Source organism: Neomonachus schauinslandi, chromosome 1 (assembly GCF_002201575.2).
Source record: "Neomonachus schauinslandi chromosome 1, ASM220157v2, whole genome shotgun sequence".
NCBI classification, from domain to species: domain Eukaryota; kingdom Metazoa; phylum Chordata; class Mammalia; order Carnivora; family Phocidae; genus Neomonachus; species Neomonachus schauinslandi.
This window is the reverse complement of record NC_058403.1, coordinates 192,332,451-192,350,966: the sequence shown is the minus strand read 5'-3', so window position 1 is coordinate 192,350,966 and position 18,516 is coordinate 192,332,451. Positions and strand designations below refer to the sequence as shown.

The following is an 18,516-nucleotide window of genomic DNA, read 5'->3' as shown; positions in this document are numbered from 1 at the left end:
CCAAATGTCTTTGCCGGAGGCAGAATTGCCCCGCCCTTGCCCCCTCCTAGCTAAGTAATCTGCTCAGGTTTGCTCTCCGGGGCTTTTGTTCCCTGGGAGCTTTCCGTACAGCTTTGGAGGCGGAGAGTGAAAATGGCGGCCTCCCAATCTCCACCGCGGAGGAGCCGAGAACTCGGGGCCCCGCTTCTCAGTGAGCCCCCAGAGAAAAGCCGTCAGTCACTCCCGTCTCCCCGGTCTCCAGCCGCACTCCGTGCTCACCCGGCCTGTGACCGCGCATTTCTATCTCTGGCACCCAACCCCGGGTGGAGTCTCCAAACCCAGCAGATCCCTGCGGTGCACTCCTGCGCGGCTCCTCCCGGGGGAGGAAGGTGAGTCTCCCCAGATCTGCCGCTTGTTGGGTCCCTGCTGGAGGAGCAGTGGCCCGACTGTGCCGCGGATCACGGTTTATGGCAACCCCGAGCTGAGAGCCCGCACCTGGGCTCCGCCTCTGCAGCCGGCTTCCCTGCTCCGTTACCTGGGAGCTCTGCCACACTCAGGCACCCCCGGTCTTTCTGTGACCCGTGGGTCCTGAGACCACACTGTCCCGGAGGGTTCCACCCCCCCGCTTAGCCACCAGAGTGACGTCCCTCAGTGGAGCAGACTTTTAAAAGTTCCGATTTTGTGCTCCGCGGCTCTATCACTTGCCAGAAGCGGCCCACGGAGGCCCCTCCCCCGCCGTCTATCCTCCCGAATATCGCCTCGGATTCACTTCTCCGCACCTCCTACCTTCCAGAAAGTGGTCGCTTTTCTGTTCAGAGAGTTGTTGCTCTTCTTTTCTTTGATGTCCTTTTGAGTTTGTAGGTGTTCAGAATGGTTTGATCCCTATCCAGCTGAATTCCTGAGAGGAGACGAAATCCAGGTCTCCTACTCCTCCGCCATCTTGCTCCGCCCCCTAAATTGAGTTAATTTAAATCTAAAATTAAGTCGCCACATGTGGCTAGTAGCTATCACGTTGAACAGTGTAACTCTATGGGAAAAGACTTTTGTGGTCTGATACCCAGTTTCCAAGGTACTGGTCTACCTTTCAGTGCCTGTATTACAAAAAAGGTCTCACTGAACAGAGAGAGAACACAGAGCCTCGGGGAGGCTCTCCTGAACACCAGCAACCACCGCAGCAACAAAATACTAGTAAAGGGCCTGTGAGCTCTGCAGGATTGGTTACTCAGGCCTTATCGAAGCTCCGTTTATTTCAGTGTCATCCTTGGGAGTCTTCGGGGGTGCCGTTAATATTAATGTCATATTAATATTAGTGCTAGTGATAGTGACCCCCATTTATTGAGCACTGTGCTGGGTGTTTACACAAGCATTGTCTGATTTAATCCTCACAATGATCCTGTGGGCTGGAGCTACTATAATCTACATTTTACCAATGAGGAAACAGACCAGGAGGTTAACTGACCGACCAAGTCATACCAGCGGGATGGGAGGGAGTTGGTGATGGTGTTAATATTTTCACCACCTCTTTCATGCTTTGTTCTCATGGCAGTTCTTACTCTATAAAATACGAACTCTGCCCTGCAATCCTGAGCCATCAGGCTTTCAGTCCCCATCTTCTTTGCTAGGATATCTACCCCAGGAGGATGGAGACATTTGGCTATCACTCTGTTACCATCCTCAACCTACGTATTAGTATGTATTTGTTGAATGAACGAATCACTCAGTAGATCAGAGTTTACGCCTATCACACTGGTAGTAGCAGCCCTGCCTCCTCAGCTGCAGTAGAGCTGCTGCCTCTCTGGGAAGCTGGTCCCCGGCTACAGTCTGGTGGGATGCAGTGATCAAGTGGGGAACTGACATAATTACAGCATAGAGCTATGGTCCTTTTCTTTTCTCTACTGCTCCCCTTCCTCCAAGTCTTCCCAAGCCAATGACTGCATCATTCTTTTTATTTTGAAATTCATGCCCCAGCCAACCTGGGTGGCATCCCAAAAAGGCATACTGTCAATCCCAGAAATTATATAGCTCATGGAGGTGCTTCTTGGTTAAGTGTCGATTTCCCGGTTCTGAAAGATTTAGGATGAGCCAACTATTATTTCTCTGGGATTTGAAGTTACTTGAAGATATTCAAAATATCTGTGTGTAAAAAAAATTATATCCTGGAAAGTTGATATATCCTAGGGAAGATAGTACCATCTGGGGCAGGGTTTCCTGAAGTTTGTCTCCTAAAACATTTTGTTGTGAGATTGGAAAAGGAAGGGCTCAGTGGTCAGTTCGCTTGGTCAGTGCTGCCTCTGTCAATCCAGTTGTAGAGATTCAAAATGACATGAGCAGATTAAAGGCCCTTAGGTGTCTTTCCCATGCAGAGCATAGAAACCAGTTTTACTTTTATTCATTTAACTCATGCTAACACCCAGAGAACTTCTCATGGGACATCTTCATGGAAATGCCTATGTAAGGAAAAGCATGGTGGGTGGGGACTTGGGAGACAAGTCCTAGTCATAACTGGAAATCTCAGGAAGATCTTCTGACCTCTGAGAGCCTAGAGTCCCTTCTATGAGTTGAAGATTTTTGACCCAAGAGTCAAGTTTGGGCAAGATGGCCCCTCAGGGCCCATCCAGTCCTGACTTGAGTCAAGGTGTGACCTTTATTGTTCCACCTTAGACAGCTATGCCTAGAACTGTCTCAAGGTAGGGTCTTCATCCCCACTCAATGTGTACCTCAAGTCCTTACCAGGAAAGGCCTCAAGTCGCATGGTTTCTGCTGCCACCCAGGCTCCTTTCCTCTGTCCTAGACATTCTCTGTGCACAGCCATACCAGAATTTCTCCAGTTCCTTGAACTTGACATGCTCTTTTCAACCTCAGGACCTTTGCACATGTCGTTCTGTATGCGTGGGTATTCTTATTCACCCTGTGGCCACCACTTACTTTTGTTTTATAAGTCCTACCCATCTGCAGTGGATTGAGTCGTGCCTCCCCCAAATTATTTATGTCCACCTGGAGCCTCAGTATGTGACCTGACTTGGAAATAGGGGTCTTTGCAAATGTAATTAAGTAAGTTGGGATGAGATCACACTGAATTAGGGCGGGCCCTAAATCCAATATGACTGATGTCCTTATAAGAGGAGAGGACGAAGACAGAAGGAAGACAGAGACAGAGATTGAGGTGATGCAGCTACAAGTCAAGGAGCACCAAGGATTGCTGGGAGCCAGCAGAAGCTGAGAAGAGGTGAGAAGAATTTCCTCTCTAGAGCTTTAGAGGGAAATGTGGCCCACCAACACCTTGATTTTAGACTTCTATCCTCCAAAACTGTGAGAGAGTTCTTTCCTGTTAACCCACCCAATTTGTAGGACTTTTGTTACATCAGCTCTAGAAAACTAATATACCATCCTTCTGCTCTCACTGGAAGAAGATCCTTCTTCCTATTAGAGATTGGGATCACCTTTTGCACACTACCATAGCCTCAGGCACTTCATCTTTGTGACATCTCTGGTGCATGTGATTTCTTATCATGTGCCAGCTTCCCTGCTGATGTGAGGCCTCCTGAGGGCAGGCAAGGGCCAGGTCCATGTTTCCCAGTCACTGCTCTGTCCATCAACTGGCAGAGTACTGGAGTTTGATGAACATTGTGATGAGTAGGCAAAAGGCTCTGCGGTTGTCCTGTCTGTTCCACTTTCTTCTGGAATTGTATCCTTTACCACGTTTCCCAACAGACAAATTTCATGTCAGCTTTTCAAAAAGCACCAAGTACAGCAGTGCCTGGGAGGAGTTACATGCCCATGTGCAGGGGAATGATCTCAAACCAGAAGGAGGGCGTTAAGTGTCTTTAATCCCTCCCCTCCGCCCCCAGGCCCTAGCCTAAAAGCTGGTACTATAAAAAAAGAATTGTACCTTTTCTTGTCTTGTGGGGCACACAGGGATGGGGCTGTGATGGGGAGGAAGGATGGGGAGGGGCGGAGCAGGATTGGGCACAGTCCTGGTCTAAGAACACTCACCACAATTCAATTCAAGAAACAAACATCCGCTGAAGGTCTACCATGGGTCAACTCATTAAAAAAAAAAAAAAAATCTCTTTATTTGGGTTCAAACCAATGCTTTTGATATTGGAACATTACCTAGCCTCACTATGGATATAATTTCACTATGTGTTAAGACCATGCTACCCTAACTGTACTTGGCTTTATACAAAGCAGTGTATTTCTTATTTTTAAATAAACTGTGTTCTTGTCCCTTAGTGTACAATAGCATGTCGGATTTATTTTGTCTTCGTTGCCTAATGACCTTCGATTCTCATACTTCTGGTTTCTGATTTGGTACAGGAAACTCTTTAAATTGGCCCATTTGTAGGTGGGACATGTAGGTACAAGGAGAACATAATAAAATGATTCTCTGGGTAGCAAACTACCATCTCATGGTTTTCTGAGTACTAATTTGGGGGTGTTATCTCAAGCACATACTATTATTATTTTGGCAGGATCCTGAAACCTGGCCATCAGTAATTGGACAGGAGACTCCCAGTGCTACCATCTGAGTCAGGATTTCCTCCTGTGAAAGTCATTTTTCTGTTTTTATTTTCTTCACTCTAAAGTCTGTATTTTAAATCCTCCATCCCTGAGCAGCACTCAGGGATGAAAACAATGATTCACTATCTTATTTTCAGGCAGCAACCACTTTTCTTTTTAAATGAAATTTTATTCTTAACAACCAAGTTATAAATAGAGAATGTCAACCTTGGACGTATCCTGACCAGTCTGCAAACCACAAGACGAAGGATATGGGATCCCATCTTACACATGGGGAAAACTCCCCAGGCTTCAAAGCCTGAAATTCAAACTTTGTAACACAGCATAATTATGGCCATTTTTTTTTCCATCTCAGTGTGGAAAGCCAGGCCAGTATCCCTGATTATAAATACAGAAGTGAGGGGAAAACAGACCTGTGTATATTCTGGGATGAAAATGTATCGAGGCTTTCTACGCACCATGCTACACACATTGCTTTGCCCAGACCCAGTTACATGGCCTGACTCTGCCCAGAAGTCTGTGAATGATGCTACCAGGTCCAACAACTTGCTGGACAGTGAGAAATGACCATTGGCCACGGGAAGGGGCTGGAGTCACGTCGTTTGTTGACAGATAACACGTTACTGAGGATGTCCCCACTCTCCAGCAGGCCTTGAACAACTGAGCTAAGGCCATGTTCGCTATGGTGTTACAGCACGAAAGCACCTTCCCAGAGGTGGCGATGGAGCATGTGATGAGCTCCAGGGCTGGTCGTTGCATGTGATTTTTCACCCTGTCTGTTCAATCAGCAAAGCAGAGCAGCCTTGAAATGCTATGAATAAATATTTGAAGTTTCTGGGTTTCTCATAACTCCATTTTTCTTCTAGGGATTAAATGGGAACCAGATGAGAATGGAGTCATTGCCTTTGACTGCAGGAACCGAAAATGGTAGGAAATGGTCAAACCTCTTCATTACGTTTTAAAGAGAGAACTCGCAAAGAGGTTCATTTTTACTTCATTTTTACTTAATTTTCCCCTGACCTAGGTACATCCAGGCAGCGACTTCTCCGAAAGACGTGGTCATTTTAGTGGATGTCAGTGGCAGCATGAAAGGACTGCGTCTCACTATTGCAAAGCAAACCGTCTCATCTATTCTGGATACACTGGGGGATGATGACTTTTTCAACATAATTGCTGTGAGTGCATCTGTTTTGTGCTTTCTCTGCACTTTGGGTCCATCTGCTCTTTTAGCAGCAACTGGTTCACATTCTCATTGCTTTTGTACACACATCCCACCCCAGATGAGGACCGGTGAGTCCCATGGGGGTTCACGGAATCAGGATGTTGGAAAGGCTTTCAGGGTCTGGGAAAGCAGTGGAGCATATTTCCTCTCTGTACCACGCACTCAGGTATGGCCACCTGGCAGAGTAGCACTAGATTTGGTTTTCCTGGGAGGCAACCTTTTTGGAACCTTGGGGAATTAGACCTTGCAAGATGTTCCTTAAATGGCTAGTGGAAATTAACTTTAAGCTAGATTAGTCTGATGACAATGATAGTAATAATAATCATGATGCTAAAACAACTAAACTGTGGAGAGCTGTCTAAGGCTCACAGAACACTTGATCTCAGCTTCGGAAACCAAAGTGGCATTTATTAAATACCTACTGAATGCCATTTGCTTACTCTTTGTATTTGCATTTCTTTGTTCCTCATGGCAGCTCTAGGAGGTGGAAGGTGGTTTTTGCATTTTCTCAGGTGGAGCTGCTGGGCTTGAGAGGGTCAGTGACTTGCCTGAGGTCCAAGAGCAGGGACGTGGGAGACCCAAGACCCCGGTAGGGCAGTAACATGCCCTGGAAAGGAACACTAATTCTGGTTTCCATCTCCAGTTCTTTTTCCTCTTCTCCCCAGTTCTGTGGTGTGATGTCCCTCCTACTCTCCCTAAAGATTAGAGCCACAATTAGCCCACTGCTTTTCCCTGAGTAATTAACCAGGTGCTCCTGCCCGGTGGTCAACTGTGCTTTGCCACATCACCTCTACCTAGGACACCAAGTGGCTACAGCAGGCAGCCGGGGCAGCGTGCAAGGGTGATGGACCTGGCACTTTGGGGTTGGGACCTAGTTTTGAACCCTAGTTCTGCCACATATAGCTAGCTGCACATCTTGGGGCAAACCACATCAGTCTGAGCCATCAGCCCACCAGCGGAAGCTTGAGTAATCACATCACCCACAGAGCTGCTGCCAGAATTACCTGAGCCTGGGCCCAGGAGGCCCACACCGAGGGCAGGATGTGAAGGCAGGGGTGTTATTTGAAGAGCAGCGCAGACGGGCTCCAAGCTTGTTGGTCCGCGTGGCTTCCCCAGGCTCCCGAGCAGAGTGCGTCATCACGATACTTTGGATTTATATTGCATTGGGATTTATATTGCATTGGGATTGCTTGAATTAGTGTCCTGCCTGCGTGCTTCTGAGGAGACTGAGCAAGAAGACGCAGCTGCAGAGCACCCATGATTTATAGCTTCCAATTTCAAAAAGCCCTGAAGAAGAAAAGGAAGAGAAAGAGAACAAGAAATTCCATGGGAGTAGGGGTTATTTATTTATTGTTTATTTATTCACTAGACCCAGTGCCTGGGACAGTGCCTGGGAAAGAGTAAGAGTTTAAATACGTGTTGAAAGAAGAATCCCTACAGCCGCCTTGCCCACTCCTCCTAAGTGTCCGATGTGGATGATCTTGTTGGGGTTTCACCCCAGCTCTGTGCCATGTGGTGTGGAGACAGAGGCCCCACAAGGTAGAAGCCACCAGCTTGAGGTCACATAGCCAGAAAAAGTGGCCCAGGAAGAACTCAGAAACTGTCTGGCTTTACCTCCTTCTGCTTCGTGAGCAGAAGTGAAGAGACAAGTTAACTGCTCCACCGTCTTGCCCTGAAACTGGATGGCCCCAGGGCAGGGTTCTTTCAGGGATACTTTGAGACAGAACTTAGGGTTTCTAAATCAAGCAAAGTTACTCTAGTTTCCAGTCGCCTCGTGAATATGCAAATATATAGTCTCCTCGTGAATATGCAAATGTAGCTTGATCCCCCACACATCCCGAAGCATTCACAGATAAGAAACCACTAATTTGGGACTATCTTTCTTATTAATCTTTAATTACTCATTACAGAAGTATCAGAAATTAGCATAATAAGAAGTGCTAACTAATTACATTGTGGATCCTTTATCGGTCAGGATTTATCGTTCTGTTAACAAAAGCAATCGATTGAAATAATCTTTGTAAGTTCATTAAGATATACAAACAGTGTCAACTCAATAATGAAGACAGAGCGATTAAGATAATTGAAAGTAGACATGCTATTTATTTTAGAATAGTTAAGGGGAAAAATATTTTTTTTACCCCAAATTGTCCCCTTATATAAAGACACCCATTAGAGGTCCCATTAACCCTCATTGTACATCTGCTTGTTAGTTTTCAACATAAATGATCAGCTTTGAGACTATTTACGTAATTATTTTGATGAATAGAAAGATACTCTGAACTTTTTTTATTTGAAGCCTCTATAGTAAAATCATGAACTCTGTCCCCCTAATGGGTAAGAGAATGGATCAAATTTGTTCGTAAATTTATATTGAAAGCCCAAGGTGATAAAAGGAACCACTGATTAACAGTAACTTTTACACGTTGATTATTTTATTATAAGCAACATATGTGAAAATTTTAAACAATTCCGAAAAGTTCCTATTTCCTTGCTGTTTGCCACATATTGTTCCAAGTTTTTCCATGTATATGAACATACATAATTTTTGCACAGCAATAGAATCCTATTTTCCACAATATTCAGCAACTTGCTTCTATACTCATATCGGTAAGCAAGTATATTTGAAGAGCAGAGCATTTCATCACCTCTAGCTGACATTAATTATTTAACCAGTCCTCCTTTGCTGGGCATCATGCTGTTATGGGTCTCTTTTCCACTCGAGAGTGCTGCAGAGAGTGGACTTGGGCCTGTATTTTTGCAGGGTTGGGTATGCTTCTATTGAATAGTATCTAGAAGTGAAATTGCTGCCCCAAAGGGTATGCACATACGTAGGTATTATGAGAATGTCCATTAAGTAGGATGTTATAATGTTTACACACTTAGAAAGTGTACAGGCATACCTTGGAGATATGGCAGCTTTGGGACCAGACCACCGAAATTTAGCGGGTATTGCGATAAAGTAAGACAAATGAAGTTTTTGGTTTACCAGTGCATATAAAAGTTATGTTTACGCTATACTATAGTCTGTAAGTGTGCAATAGCATTTTGTCTAAAAGACAATGTCTGTACCTTAATTTTAAAATACTTTATTGCTAAAAAATACTAATCATCATCTGAGCTTTTAAGTGATGATCCCAGAGCACCATAACAAATATAATATTGAAAAAGGTTGAAATATTGTGAGAATTACCAAAATGTGACAGAGAGACACAAAGTTAGCAAACACGGTTGAAAAAATGGTGCTGATAGACTTGCTTTGCAGAGAGTTGCCGGAAACCTTTAAGAAGTAATCTTGTAAAAAAATAAACATAGTATCTGTGAACACAATAAAACAAGGTATGCCTGTATTAGCTCCATCTGCTGTAACAAAATAACAAACTGGGTGGCTGACATACAGAAAATTATTTTCTTAGTCCTAGAGGCTGGAAAGTCCAAGCTCAAGGTCCAGGAGGGTTTGGTTTCTGTGAGGATGTGTGCTCATGGAGAGAGAAAGAGAGAGGGAGCAAGCTCCGTCATGTCTCCCCTTATGCAGGCACTAATCCCATCATGAGGCTGGACCATCATGACCTCACCTAGCCCTAATCACCTCCCAAAGGCCCCATCTCCAAATACCACCACACCGTGGGATAAGGCTTCAACATGCAGTTGGGGGGGCGGAGGTAGACACATTCAGTCCATTACACCAACACTTTGAGGGTTCTAAATAGTGGATTGATAATTGGTGGATCTCCATGTGTATTCCCTGGAACTGTCCCTCTCAACGCTGAGTATGTTTCACCAATGATGCCTTGCCACATCATGGTGGTGTTTTTTTTTTCTCCATTACCTTATATTTCTACACTGGCAACATTGCTCTAGTTAGTAATATGGTGTATGTAAGTTTTTCCGTCTATTTAAAATGGTTACTTGCCTCCGTCTAGAGGGAGACCCCACTGCAGGTTCTTGTAAGTCCAGGGGGATGGGAGGTCTGAAGCTCCGTCCAGAATGCCCTGCAAATCTGTTTGAGTGCATTGTTCTTGTCGGCTGGATTCCATTTACGGGAGAGGACATTATCATTTCACCCTTCATTACACTGTCAGTTTTCTCCTGCTGGCTGAGTAGATGTGTGAGGAGACATTTCAGAGTTTTAGGGAGAAAGTAAAGAATACATTCTTGTTTTACCATGGTGGAAGCCCTTGTTTGTTGTAGATATTTGTTTATACAAATCTACTTCATTATTGCTGTTTGGTTTTCAGGGCCCTAATAGGGAGGGGAGGAGAGGGGGGTAAATAGTGGAAAAGCCTTTTCTTGGCCATTTCAGTCATTTTTGCATGTTTGCATGTTTGTATGAAGCTCACTGGCTAAATGCATCTTATATATTATACTGAAAAGCTTCCAATTCAGATCTTTCCGGAGAATAAACATGAAATGATAATGTTAAAAACTGTTTTAGCTTTCATGGGCAGGGTATTGCAAAATCTAAGACTGATGAACTAAATGATCGAATTATAGAAGAATAGAAGAAATATGAGAGTGATTTTGTGCAGCCGAAGTTAAAATTTAAGGTCAAACCACTGGTGCATGAAGAGAGATGTCACTGACAAGAGAAAAGGCATATTTTTCTGATTTACTTTGAAGTCTAACTACAAGCCATGCATTAAATTAACAATATTATCATAAAAATGAGGGTGCTAATTCTGTCGATGCTGAAATTTGAAAAATGATTTTACAGAAGCCTAAGCCATGCATTAAATGAACACAGTATTAACTGGACTGATATTATTAAATCAATTTAAATGCCTCCTGCAGCCTGTGTTTGTGCAGAGCTGAATAGAGAAGAGCATCATTTGTTAGTTCAACCCAGAACTTTCTGGTGCCCTGGTTTCAATTTGCAGGATTTTCTTTAGAACTGTTTCTCCAGTGCTTTGTCTGCTATGGATTTGCTTTTTAAAGTAATCGATTCCGTATTAAAAGTATGAGGATGGTATTTTTTTGCAGTGCTCATTTGTTCTGTACTACTAATTACGTCCAGTCGTGTTTCAAATTACACAAGAAGCTTTTGTAATGTAGAAGATCCCGGGGATGCCTCTGTTGGTGAAAATATTGTGGGTTCATCTGCTTCGTACATAAGCCCTCCACATTTTCATTCTAAAGGTTGTTTAATCAAAAGCGCACCGATAAAACCATATAAATATTTAATGGAGTTCTAGTAATTCTACATTACTTTCTTGCATTGCATGAGTGTGCCAGCATTTTAATTCTATTTTTTTTTTTTTTTTGTGGAACTTAGGATTCCCTAAAACGTACCCACTTACTTCATTTACTTTCTATTTATCTGTTTTTTTTTTGAAAGGGGTGGAGATTCTTTTGTTTTGTTTTGTATTTTCCTGTGTCAATTTTTTTTTGTCTAGGCTTTGTTTCTCTTCTTTTCACTCTGTAATCTTCTCTATGACTTTGCTTTTCATTTCTTTGTTCTGATTATTCATTTAACAAATTCTATTCAGTGCTAAGAATTAAGTATTGTACTAGGGCTGCCTCTGTAAATAAGGAAGACAGGTTGTCCCCCACTGTGGACCTGGAGGTTTTGTGTGTGTGAGTATTGGGTGTGGGGATAAGCGGGAAGCAGGTACTCACAGCAGAGTGGGAGTGGTACAGTCTTGGAGGGGGCAGGGAGGGCAAGTAACCAGCTGGGGACTCAGTGATGGCTTCTTGAAAGGAGTGATGACTCAGGGGGGGAATCTACAGGAGGAAGGTGCTATTTGCAGGTGGTAGTTACTTCTCCCCCACCCCCAGGAAGTACAGGCCTGGTGGGGATTGACTGAAAGGAGTTTCATTGTCTGGACTTATTGGAGTTGGGGATGAATGTGGGAGGTGCAGTGGGTGGGGAGGTGGTTGATGATAAAAAGAATGGGGCTGGATTGAGAGAGGCAGGCCAGACCCAGCAAGTCTGGTCAGCCATATAGAACAACTGGGACTTCATCTAGAGGCAGTGGAGGACATGAGGGTCAGCTGTAGGGTGACATGTGGGGATGCCCCCCTAAATTTTCTCCTTCTTAGTTAGGTCTCCCCTCATCCTCTTTTTTAGGCAACTAACAGTCTTCTTCTGTTAGGCCTGAAAGCTCCATTGCTTTCATCCTCAGGTCCAGCTTTCAACCTGAAGTAGGGTTGAGTTCTCACTATCATCCAGAGTCCAGAGTCAGCTGATTTTCACTCTTGGGCTCTAGGCTTCGATTTACATGAGCCAGCATGTGACACAATTCTACACCAACACCAAAGCTTGTGTGAGCCTTGGTGGGCGAGCCCAACCCATTTATTCTTTGTGTTTGGATCTTTCTCAAACAAGTTCTGGCCATTCATTTAATGAAACTTAAAGCTTGGATTTCCTATTTTAGATCATCATTAAAATTCCCATTGAGGATTTTGCTGAGTCCTTAAAATGGTAGATGTAGGGAATGGTTACAAGGATTTCACAGAAGGAAGGAAAAGGCAGATGGTGATGTGTCCTTGCAGTCAGAATGCAGAGTTGTGTGGTTGGCATGGGAGAAAGAGAAGGACAGTTCCCGAGAGAAGAGAAGGGTGGGATGTAGTCTAACCCCTGAAGAAGATCATGGGTTTACCCCAAGCCTGTTTTTGTTTTTCGGATGGACCATGACAGCATCCTAGATGAGTACTTTCTATCATGAAAAGGGAAAATAGCCGTTATCTTTAGATTTAATGAGCATATTCTTTTACGGATAAAAGTAAGAAAAAGTGGGTCATGATCACTCTCCAATGATGGTCATGTGCAAATTTAGTCAGTGTTTTGTGTCCCTGGACATAGCAGGTGCTTAGTTGCTATTCAGTGGGCAAACAAAGGACCAAAGGGCTCCATAGCGGATGCCTTCCTGGGAGGGGAGTTGGTAGTAAGTTGGCTGCATCGTCTTGACTCCATGTCTGCCGAGGACCCTGGTCACTGAGAAGGTTCATAGTGTGGCATGGAGTGGGACAGTGTACAACCATGCACCCTGATGGTTTCTGTCTTGGGTTTTTAGATAGTCCCATGAGCCTATTGGTGTAGCATATCTATCCCATGAAGGGAGAGTCCGTGCTCTCCAGAGGGGGTCCGGGGCACGTGACCCCTATCCTCACCACCCCCTGGCTACTTAGCAAATGTTGACTCCAGGTGGAGGGCATGCTTGTTGGTCTCTCTCTCTAGGTAGCATACATGATACTCGCATATAGATTTTCTTTCTTCCTTGTGCACGTGCCTCCAGATGCCTTCTTTCTCTTTCTTACATGCCCAGTTCTATGCTGACTCTTAACAGAATTACCTCATTTCATCCTCACAGTGACTTCACAAGAGAAGTTCAGTTACAGTTCTCATTTCCCCAACACAAACACTGAGACTCAGAGAGCGGAAAGCCCCAAGGTTACCCAGGTGGTGTGTGGCAGAGCCAGGATTTGAACCCAGGCCTGTCTGCCTCCATTGCTTTAGCTCTACTGCTCTACCCTTGTGTGAATCAGAAGAGGAGAGCCAACCAGAAAGGAGAAAGGGAGAAGGAGACAGACGGTTACCATGTGGCAGTCCTAGCTCTTTAAGGGGTGAAAGTTCTTTGTCCATCTTCTTACCAAGTGGTTGGTGGGCTGGCTGGACCATCTCCAGGGCTGCCTGGGCCCTCGCCTATCCTGCTAGGAGACTCTTTCCATTTCCCAGAAATTTACAGGAAGGACTACCCACTTCGGGGTGGAGAGGGAGATGGCTGAGTCCCTCTCTAAGATTCATTCCTGGTAGTGAGAGGCAGCAAACTCAGATGGTGGAAGAAAATTCCACCTGGCCAACGATGATGGTGTGCACTGCATCCTGTTCTTTTTTAGATGACTGATATCTGCTTGTTTAAGGAGGGATGAAGGAGAGCTGTTTATCGGGCCACTGTATCTTAGGGCTAGCGGTGACCAGATCTTCAGTTGTGAATTGATATGGTCATCCCACATTATTGTTTCACAACGTAGAAATCTAGGGAACATCCATTAAGATGTAGAAACTGGAAAGTTTCCAAACGGAGAGCTACTGGGAGCTTGGAAACAGTTTCACATGCGGGGTGCCCTTGGTGTTCCCCTAGGGAGGAGCACCAGGCAGCGTGGTGAGCTTGCACACCCGATGGGCCTCCTTGGCACAGCCACCTGGTGTGTACCGTTCACTCACGTGGATGGCTGAGCCCAACTCCCTTTGGTGATACAGACCAGATTGCTCAGCATAGCTTTATCCTGATGCAGTCAAGGGAAATTAGTCAACTGCAAGCTTGGATGATGCCACTAACAAGCTGGCGGGGGTTCAGAAGAGCAGATTCCTCTACTGTGGCCATGGCTCACACAGTGATGGGGAGCATGGTTTTGATTACTGCACATGTTCCTCCCTGATGAGGGCAAGAACATCTTGGTGTTCTTTACTTTCTAGCCCCCTCGGCAGCCCCCCACGTGTGCAGGCTTTCGCACTAGCAAAGCAATTTCAAGTCTGTTGCCTCATTGGATCCTCACAGGAGCCCCTGGAGGATAAATGGAAGATGAATTAGCACCTTCTCATGCATAAAGAATGCAGGACCTGAGGTTCAGTGACTTTCCCAAGGCCACACAAGGAGTACATGGCAGAGGCAGAATGTGGACCCAAGCATCCTGACTCTCACCTCAGACTACGCAACCCGATAGGAATCAATATTGATAATGTATATTAGGCAGAATGTAGATAAAGCTCAAAATTTTCCTGGCAAATGGAATTGGGAACCTTGGGAGTACAAGGTACAGAACAACTGAATAAAGGCTGCTTCAGCATATGGGCATCTCATGATCTCATGGACGTGGAGCAGGGCAGCTGCATGTTTGGTACATGATGCTTCAGCAGTGTCATCAAAGACCCACACTGGCTCCGTCTTCCTGCGCTTTGCTCTCCATCCTTAATCTTGTCACCTCATGGTTGCAAAATGACTGCTGCAGCTGTGCAGTGCATCCCAAGTGGGAAGGAAGGCAGTGGGTAGAGAAGAGTTTCCCTTTAATGGCAAGAAGAAAAAAAAAATTCACTGAAACTGTCCAGAAAATGACTCCTTTATGTTTTGTTGGCTGGGAATGGATCACGTGACCACCTCTAGCTTCAAGACAGGGTAGGAAAGCATGCAGCCAGCCGAGGAGGATGGGATGGCTGTGATTGGCTAAGACTGCTTATGCTTCTGGCTTTAGGAATGGGCATCTTGTCTCCCCTGAGCAACTCAGTCAGCGAGGGAGGTGGAGGACAGGGGAATGGCTGCTTTTTCCAGCAACTTCCAGCGTCAGTCCAATATGGCCTGAGAATGTTGGAGGAGCTCTTCTTCAGGTTGGACTGTGAATTGCTTCCTGAGTCCTCAGATGGTGTTCCATTTGTTGACTGAAAGTCATTTGTCAATAGCTGATTTCAGAATCACATAAACGTGTTTTTCCTCTGTGCCACTTCAGAGGAGATCTAAGCTCTATGACCATTGAGCTGTGATTTTTTTCAAATGCTCTGCATGACTAAGAACAAAGATTAAAGGGGGAGCAAAAGTCTGACTGATGAGAAGCACAGAGGCTTTGGGGGCCAGAGAGGAGAAACTGGGGGCTTTGAGGGCCCGAGGTGATTGGCTGTGAGGTCAGACTGCCTGGGTTCGAATCTGGACTCCACCCCTTGTGGACTCCCTGGGGACTTTGGGCAAGTTGATCATCCTTGCTCTGCCTTGGTTTCCTCGTCTGTAAAGGGGGTGTGGTTGGAAGCGCTTACCACATGAGGTTGAGGTATGCTGTGAATGAAGTCTAGCCTGTGCCTAGATGAAGTGAGCGCTCAGTAACAGTGAGTTGCTGATGTCGTTATCTCTGCTCCTGCCTGCCTAGCAAGCACTTTGGCACTGAAACAGGATGTGTCTCTGTCACTGCTGGGTCAGCTGCGTGTCTGGCCCTCTTCAGTCTGTCCCTGCAGTGTGCCCAGAGCATTGGGCCCATGCCCATCCCTTTAGTCACTCACTTCCCTGTGCACAGCCCTCCATGGTCCTCACTGTGCATGCACTTAAAGTCTGAACTCCTTAGCCAGGCTTTGCTTGAGAGCTGGACCTGTGAGAGATGGTTCTGGTTCCTTTTCTCTGGAGCTCTGGGCTGGGCTTTTGGTAGCTGGAATGGAAATGGGATGACATTCATTGAACACATTGTTTCTGGGCACCGACTGTGGGCGCAGCCCTGTGCTTGTCACAGGGGGCACACTGAGGAACCAGATATGGACCCTGACAATGGGGGCCCACCTGTGGGAAGAGACCTGGGCACCAAGCTGTCAGAATTTGGGAGTTTACAGGAAAGGAGCCTCAGCTACACCAGAGGCTGCTTCCCAGAGGAGGCAGGAATGAGCTTGCCCAGAGGATGAACAGGAGTCAGCTGGGAGAGGCCAGAGCAAGAGCTCCAGGCAGAGGGCCCTGTGTGGGAGGACAAGATGGGATATCTCAGAGGACAGGAAGGGAATCAGGGCTGGCTAGTGCTAAGTTTCTTGGGAGGGCTAATGAATGAGTGAAGCTGGAAAGGTCAACAGGGCCAAGTGTCCAGAGCCCTGCCACACCCTGGGAAGGATTATCTGCAGAGCAGTGGAAAGTGTGAATGGGTTGGCAGGAGGCGACATGACCTGACTGGTGTTTTGGAAGGACCCAGCCTAGCCATAGTGGAGAGAATCATGCTTAAGTTTCCACTTCCTTGTTGTGAGCTTTGGACAAAAACAAATGGTCATATTCCAGGTATTCTGCGATAAAAACTAATGGGAAGGCTGACATTGGCCTGTGTGGTAGGGGATGCCACCGCTTGTGAGCAGTGCTCTGACCAGAAGTTGTAGAGCCTCCCAGAGTGACGGGGGAACATCAAGGCTTCTCCTTTCCTGCATTCTGTTGTCACTCATGTGTGACCCATGCACAGGTCCTTGCACCCCAGAAAACCAACAACAGGAGCTGGAGCTATATTTGCCCAAGTCTGGGGTGCTCTTTAGATCTCACCTGGATCATGTACTGTCTGCCGTGGCCACAGAGCCCCAGTGTTTGGAGCCACCCCCGAAGGACTGTCAGTTAACTGTGTATACCCTTAACACTGCCATATACCGGCACATGCTCTAGAACTTTTTCTCTCAAACAAGAGAGGAAAATTAGCACTTAAGCGCAATTTTATCTAGGGGCACCAATTGGGAAAGTCACCTATGTGAATGAACTGAGCCTGTAGTTATGTTGCTTCTTTGTTTGTTTGCATGTATCCTTAAATTATCTGGTACCCCTCAAATGATTAATTAAGTGTATCCTCTTGGCTATTTCATCTCTTTGCAGTATAATGAGGAGCTTCACTACGTGGAACCTTGCCTGAATGGGACGTTGGTGCAAGCTGACAGGACAAACAAGGAGGTAGGGCCTGCAACTGGGCAGGTGCATCAGAGGTCATGGTGCAGCCTCGTCTCCCTTACAGTGCTTGCTGACAGTAATTCTGTTCTAATTTTTATAAACTCATCATAGTATTGGCCTTTTATTGAGGACCTTGGAACCCCAGTGTATAGAACATTTATGAAGAGGCACAGATAAAATCATGGCAATGAAATAATTATGTTGAGTTCAGAAACTCAGTAGTTCCTAAATAACTGCATTGGTTTACTTTTTTTCTTATTCTGTGCACATCCTGTGTTGTGCTTGATACCTGTGTTGACACCATTGGAAGCATATGGCTTTTGCTGAGATTCAAAGAAAACTGAAACTACTTGCTAAATCTTTTGTTGCTCTTACTATAATTGATCAAATAATTATTGGGGTAGCTATTGGGGTAACTTGTCTCCCGGGTTAGAAGGTAAGCTTTATGAGGATAGGGATGATCTCTGCTCACTGCTGTATATTCAATGCTCTGAGCATTGCCTGCTGCATAAATATTGTGGAACAAAAGGAAGATGTGTTAAAGGAGGACCTTAGGAAGTGGGGTAGAAGTTGTCCTTCTAGTTGGAGCATTCTAGGAAAATTCCCAGAATAGATTTCAATAAAATAAATCCTGTTTCTCTTTAGCCATATTTATTTTTTATTTTTATTTTTTTGTAGAGAGAGAGAGAGGGAGAGCACACAAGTAGGAGAGGGAAGGGCAGAGGGAGAGGGAGAGAGCATCTTAAGCAGGCGCCACGCTCAGTGCAGAGCCTGATGTGGGGCTTGATGTTGCGACCCTGAGATCATGACCTGAGCCAAAATCAAGACTGAGCCACTGAGGGGCCCCTCCCCTTAGCCATCTTTAAATTTGTCAGTACAAAGCACTGCAGCTACCACCATACCACCCCCTATAGGGCTAGGGAACAATTTAGGTTGAAGGTGTGGCTGTGGCTGCAATAATATCACACTTCCTGGGACGCAGAGCTGCCATTACTCATACTGTTTTGTTATATCTGCCATGCAGGGCTTCTCCTGCCCTGGAGAGCAGACTCCCATGAGGCCGGCTGAGGGCAGCGGCAAGGCAGGTTTCTGTGAGGCAGTGCCTGTGCTGGGGAGACCCCCTGGCTCAAGGGGGCAGGGAGTGGCATTGGTACTATCTTAGGTACAGATGGTAGAAGCATTTGGATGGGCATCTCTGAGGGAGTGAACAACACAGGATTAGGAAAAATTTATTCCAGCTAGAATACACAGTGAGAAGGAAAAATTATATCAGAGTTAATATCCACGCTTCAATTTGAGGGGCAAGAAACACCATAATAAGCTTTACGTTTGGAGGAAGAAAGAAGTACATTGTAGTTCAAGGAACAAGTGTATCTAGAGAATGTTTGTTCATGGTCATTTTGTAGGGTAAGGTAG

General features: G+C 45.5%; 1 protein-coding gene across 1 annotated transcript in view; it reads left to right on the top strand.

Moving 5' to 3' along the window:
• CACNA2D3 (calcium voltage-gated channel auxiliary subunit alpha2delta 3) overlaps positions 1 to 18,516 on the top strand; it is an 856,949-nt gene that overhangs the window by 382,994 nt on the left and 455,439 nt on the right. Inside the window, exons 7-9 of the mRNA XM_021694907.1 lie at positions 5,367 to 5,427; positions 5,525 to 5,675; positions 17,029 to 17,103. Coding sequence (XP_021550582.1) covers positions 5,367 to 5,427; positions 5,525 to 5,675; positions 17,029 to 17,103 — 287 coding nt within the window. The remainder of the gene's footprint in view (positions 1 to 5,366; positions 5,428 to 5,524; positions 5,676 to 17,028; positions 17,104 to 18,516) is intronic.